The sequence below is a fragment of the Cryptomeria japonica genome, chromosome 10 (assembly GCF_030272615.1).
Source record: "Cryptomeria japonica chromosome 10, Sugi_1.0, whole genome shotgun sequence".
Classification (NCBI taxonomy): Eukaryota; Viridiplantae; Streptophyta; class Pinopsida; order Cupressales; family Cupressaceae; genus Cryptomeria; species Cryptomeria japonica.
In genome coordinates this window covers 258,588,189-258,594,531 of record NC_081414.1, presented here as the reverse complement: position 1 = coordinate 258,594,531, position 6,343 = coordinate 258,588,189, and the positions used below count along the sequence as shown (strand labels likewise).

Below are 6,343 nucleotides of genomic sequence, written 5' to 3'. Positions count from 1 at the left end.
TATGAAGTCAACTTAATCTGTTGTGCTCTCTCTTTTTGTTAATTTTGGAGCTGCATAAGAGCAGTAACATGTTTCATAATTGATGCTTTAACTTTGGGTGTGGGATTCTTTTTCCACCTTATCTAATAAAAGCATTATATTCTTTTATCCATTATCTCTCCTTACAAAATAAATATTATAATTAATTTAATATTCATGGAGTGCGATAGAAGTTCTCTTGCAAATATAATATAATTCTCTTGCAAAGTTTCCAATTTTTTGCTTTTAGGAAACGTCTATTGAGAATTTACTAAGCAAACCTCGTTAAACAACATTTAGTCAACGTTTGATAGCGTCCTTAAAGGATTCCACGATATCAAAACTGCTTGGTAGAAAACGAGAAATTTGCAGAGAAATAGATTATCTACAAATACATATAACAAATGGTAACATTAGAGGCGGTTAAAAAAAACTTCATCAAGCGTATTTATCTGTAATAATGACATCGTGTTTTGTACACATATTTCCTCTTACAAGATTTTGTGAATAAAAACTCCAGCAAGCCAACTATGAAACAAGCATCTAGTCAAATGTCGTTGAAGGTAATCTGTAACAATTTGTCGCTAGGCAAACTAATCTAGACTATCATATAAACTTTACTATGAAAAATATAAAGGGAGGATATCTTTGAAACATAATTTCTCAGTAGGGGATTGTGGTGGTCGGAATAGCAGTAAGGGGTGTGACCATTTGGGAAGACAACTTGAGAACCTCGGTGAGATCTACAGGGTGTTGTTGAGAAGGAGTCCACTTGTAATGGTGTAGTAGTTTCGCTACCCAGAGATGAACAGTAGTGAGGCCCAGAGCCTTTCCGGGACACACTCGCCGACCTGCACCGAAGGGAGCAAGCCTTAAGTCATTACCCCGAATGTCTACTTTCTCTTCAAGAAATCTCTCCGGCTGGAATTCTTGAGGCGACTGCCAGATTGCGGGGTCGTGAGTGATGGACCACATGTTCACCATGGCTGTCGTTCCCGCCGGAACATGCATCCCGCCTGCTATATCAACGCTCTCCGTGCACAGGCGGGCCCATGATAGCAGAGGCCCCGGCGGATGCATCCGCAAACTCTCTTTCACCACCGCTTGCAGGTACGGAAGCCTTGCTATATCCTCATCTCGCACACTTTTGTCTCGCCCCACGACTGCATCCAATTCTGCCTGAGCTCTGCGCTGTACTTCCTCGTTCAATACCAATTCCGCCATTGTCCACTCTGTAACTAAAGCGACGGTGTCCGTGCCCCGGAAGATCATCTCCTGTATGTGAAACAATATTATGATATCAAATATTTGTTAGGGTTCTTGGGGGTGTCATGTGGATCAGATAATAAATAATATGATAGCTGAGATCTTACCCAAAGAACCGCGATGATATCGTCATCGTGGAGGTTTTCCTGGTCTTGAAGCGAAAGGAGTACATCCACGAAATCTGAATCGGCTGTGTCTCTGGGCAAAGTGGACTGTCTATGTTGGTTGATGATGTGTTGGACGAAAGCCTTAACTCGAGGTACAAGCTCAGCGCAGCGGGCGTGGATTCGCAGGGGGTCAAAAATCCGTAGCCATGGTAGATGATCGGCCCAGTTGAATGCTCCCAGTAGTTCAAACCCCTCCTCCACCATCTCCCTCACCTCGCTTCCTTCTAAATCACCACCCAACCTTGTACCGAACACACTTCCCATGATATTGTTGAGCGCCGCCATTTGAAGATGTGGGCGGAGCTTTACGGCACCCTTGCATGTCCACTCACTGCGTATATCAGATAACATTTTCAGACAGTCCGCCTGACGCCCAGCCTCATGAGCAGCAATTCTTCGTGGACTAAAGAGATGAGAAGCGGACATCCTACGAAGCGTCCTCCAGTAGTGGCCGTTGGGTGCAAAGCCTATTGCCCTCCCAAACATGAGCTGCTGGGCAGATTGTTTGAGGGGTCTGTCCGCAAAGTGGGGTGAGCTTAACAGCTCTCTTGCCACCTCTGGGTCCGACGTTATGACTGCTGGGGTTGAGCCCAAGCTGAAGGCCATCAGCTTCTTTGCCCCGTGAGTCGTGGCCAATTTGGCAAGCGCACGGTGAGCATGGCCGCCACTCATTTCAATTAAGTTTCCGATAATTGGCCATCCTCTGGGCCCTGGAATCATCTTCTTCTTCTTCTTCCCGGCCCAGGCACATCCTCCGGGACTCCACCAGGAGATGATAACTGCACAAAGCAAAGCGAAAACCAGCATCCCCACGTATTGCTTCAATGAACAGATACTATCATCTTTCTGAATATTCCCCAGGCTATATAAGTTGGTCTCCCTATAAGTGAGGGGAAAAAGTACATATGGCCACCACCAAGCCACTCCTGCACCGCAGCTTGTTGCACTGTTCTCCATTTTGGATAAACAAGGCAGAGCTCAAAAAGCCCAATTATAAACCAGTAGGGAGATGTTTGTTTGCACAGAGCTTATATAGAGCGCAAAGAGTATTCTCTAGTGGTGTAGCCACGCTAGGAAGGAGGCAGGAAATTGAGGCAAAAGTGGGGGTAAGTAGAGAAGAGGTGATGATGTAGGGAGAAAGCCCGAACACGGAGCCGACAAGGACGGACAAAGAGAACATAATCTGACAAACAAGCATTCGAACCAGCCTGGAAATAGGACAAAAGCACCAAAACCACAGCTTTACGTAACGCACTCAATGAATTTAACAGAATTTGACGGAAACATGTACATTAATTAAAGATATCTTGCATTATTTTCTTCGTTTGACTTTGGGGAGGGCAATTTCCAACGCATTCGGGCATATATTTCTTCCATGCTCGATAACCAAATTTGGGACCATTTCCTTCTCATGGTTTGCTTCTTTCCGTTTTCTGCTGCAATTTTCTTAAATATTAAAAGCACAAAGTTGACGGCTATTAATTGTTAATTATTAATTTTTCGTCGAATTGTCATGTCGGTGGTCCGCGTGGTGGATTAAATTTGGTGGTGACCACCATACTCATGGAATAGGTCGTTTGATGTTAATGTTAGTACTTTAGTTATAGTGTAGACATACACGCCAACGACAATATCTATAATATGCTGACCAAACAGTTTTTCTTGTAAACAAGTTAAATGGACAGCTAAATGGATTCGTGATGTTAGGAAATCTAATATTTATGTTGATAAGGAAATTTCGTATAACGATAATTTTATTAAAAAATTAAAAGTTTTGTTGAAATTATTGCTTTGTAGAGATAATAATTTGAAAAATAGTGAAAGAATCTTTGACAAATGTGCTTTAAAAATTAGTTTGAAGGGATTAGATAAGATGAAATTATAGGATAATCAATTGATTTTTATTTAGAATTGTCACATAGATGCTTTTGTGATGTTGTTTAGTTATTTGTCTCTTTTTAAAAAGTAATAATTGTTTCTACTTTTAGATTATTTATGATGAATTTAGTTTTAAGTGTTATGTCTACAATAAGCGTAAGTGAAATATAAATTCAATGAATTTTGAAATTTTATGGGTAGCTTTGATTTGTTTTTAATTTATCATTGTCGTTATTTTTTATATTTAAAAATATAAATGATTTGTCATCATTTTAAATTGTAGGCTTTGTGATAATCAAGTATTTTATTTATCATTGATGCATTGTCCTAATCTTCATATTTGATTTCTAATGTTTAATAATTTTTATAATACATTATTTTTTAAATATGAATGTTGCTTGTTTCACATACATTCTTCATTATTTTTACATTTTGTTTATCCTTAAAATCTTAGATATTTAGTTAAATTAAAAAAATAATAGAATTTTTTATCAATATTTTAAATAAATAAGGAAAGTAAATGATAATGAGACAAAGTTAACAAGTAAAAAGTAAAATGTAAATTGTTATGGATATCTTAAATGCATCTATTCAAAAAACTCTAATAGATATCATTGTTTATGTATTTAATTTGATTCAAAATCATTTCTTTTTATGTTAGAATTAATTTGAAATTATTTTTATTTATTTAACTTTTATTTCAATCTACTTTCAAAATATTTTATCTTTTTAATTTTTTTTTAATTAAGTTCAGTGGCAAAGGATTCCAACCCATTACACATCACAATAAGAAATCATCTAATAAATTAAAAAAAGTTAGGATTTGGAGAACAATCCCACTAAAAAGTGTAGAGTTTAACCAAATTTATAAAGTATGGAAGTAGTAAACATAACAGTTCAAATGGAGGATAGAAAATATAGCTAAGACTAAGAACAACAAAAAGAAAACTTCAAAAGACATTAAGATAAATAACCCCAACATATCCTTTTAATATTGTTTATATTATTTTAATTTTATCAAAAAGTTTAATTTATGTGCTTAAAAGCTATTTCATTTACAATAGAGATATCATTAATTACATTTATTTTAATATATCATTTTTATACAAACTTGAAGCTAAATTTAGAGAGTAGAATTACAATCATTTGGTTCTACATTAAAATTTAGCATCATGTGATTTAGTGGATCTCCACTAATAGTGACATATATCTCATCATAGAGCATACAATGTTGTAACTTTTGGGATGATAAGACCACTACCAAGCCTAAGTTTTTTATTTCCTAGATAGTAACTCATAATCTCATAATGCATGATACTATAATATACTACATATTAATCTATATTTTAATCATTTTTGGTAAGAAATTGGGGCCAATAGCTAACTTAGTTACTAATGCATATGATAAAAATGGATTTCATTATCTTATTGGTATGAGAATTGATTGATTTATAAACTAGAATACCTATGTTTAGATAAATGTATCTAAAGTATATGTTTAGATAAATATATGTAAAGTATGTCAAGAGATATCTTTTATTGAAACCTAACTTTAATTTAAATATAATTATTATTAAATAGTTAACCTAACTTTGATGTATTATTTGATTGTTATAAAATTATGGATTACTATTGAATTTCAGATTCCTTCGTACATTTGATAATTCTTATTCTTAAAAGATTTGAAAAAAAAATTATAAAAAGGAAAAATTTCTTGAACTTATTTCTTAACAAAATTTGACATACAATTTTGTCAATAATTTGTTTCAATGTTTAAGGAACTATATTTAATTTGCATCTTTGAATTGATTGTGTTACATGGAAAGCTTTTTCCCTCTACTTGTATACGCATTTCACACATCACACAATCTCAAAAATATTGCACAATATCAAAAGTAAGATTTTCAAACTATTAAGAAAACCATAATTTTGAAGGCATACTAATCTTTGGGCCTATGAGAAATTTTTTGTATAGAATTCTTCTTATGGGAGAGATGTGATGTTTATTTGAATCAAGATATCATTTGGTACCAACATTTAGTTATCAATTTTTTTTCTTTTGCCTCATATGAATATTTTGATTAGGACCATTGGCATGGAGTGCCTTTATATCATTAACGGATTTGATTTTATTAGTATAGAAGCTTTATTTGAGAACTACATAAAATTAAATTTTATACATTTCTAAAAATAGGAATAGTACATGCTACTAGAAGATACATTATTGGATACAATTTTGATTTACTTGTATATTTTCTTATGTATGGTCTTCTTTTCCATTATTTTGGAGTGATGATATTGAAAAAAGAAACTTATAATAAGGTATTCCTAAAATAGGCAATGAATGAGTCTACCAAAAATGAATCATCTTAAATTCTTGGCCCAAAAGAGGGATCCTAATGTATAATCTAATTGGTCATTGGCTCAATTCTCATAGAGTCATCATAAATATATCATTGTTTACAAGCATGGTATTAAGAGTCCTAGATGGGCCCAAATGCTAGAATCCTAACTCCTAGAAGTAGAAATAGACTACTGATCCCATAATACTAGGTTACACTTTTTCACCAAACTAGACACTGAAATTAGCATTTTGCATCAGATCTTTACTTTCTAAACCCTAAAGCAGCTAAACCATTAAGAATTTGAAGATGAAGTAAACTACTAATTTGTGACATTTTAATATAGATTCTAAATATATCTTTTAAAAAATAATTAGAAATTAATTGTCCATATTGTTATGAAACTTTTAATAACTCAATATTTACAGTAATCAACATTTTTCAAAAGTGACATTTATTTGGTAATGTATAAAAAAAATTATAGCAACAAGGAAATTCTATTTTTTGAAATATACAATTTTGACACTAATATCTAGTGAATTGATATTTTTTCCTAATTTTTTGTTACATATATATATATATATAAAAGTTAATTTTTGAAGATAGAGTAATTTTAATTTGGACAAAGGTGTATTTCATAATGCATCTCTTTTTGTATGCAAATAAATTAAC

General features: G+C 33.7%; 1 protein-coding gene across 1 annotated transcript; it reads right to left on the bottom strand.

The window, feature by feature from the left end:
* Window positions 1–441: 441 nt before the first annotated feature.
* Window positions 442–2,507, bottom strand: LOC131059878 (cytochrome P450 78A4). The gene is made up of 2 exons (XM_057992936.2): window positions 1,392–2,507; window positions 442–1,293 (listed from the first exon to the last, which is right to left on the bottom strand). Exons 1-2 carry the CDS (start codon window positions 2,406–2,408, stop codon window positions 682–684), a joined length of 1,629 nt encoding a protein of 542 aa, XP_057848919.2. The 5' UTR covers window positions 2,409–2,507; the 3' UTR covers window positions 442–681.
* Between the last annotated feature and the right edge of the window lie 3,836 nt (window positions 2,508–6,343).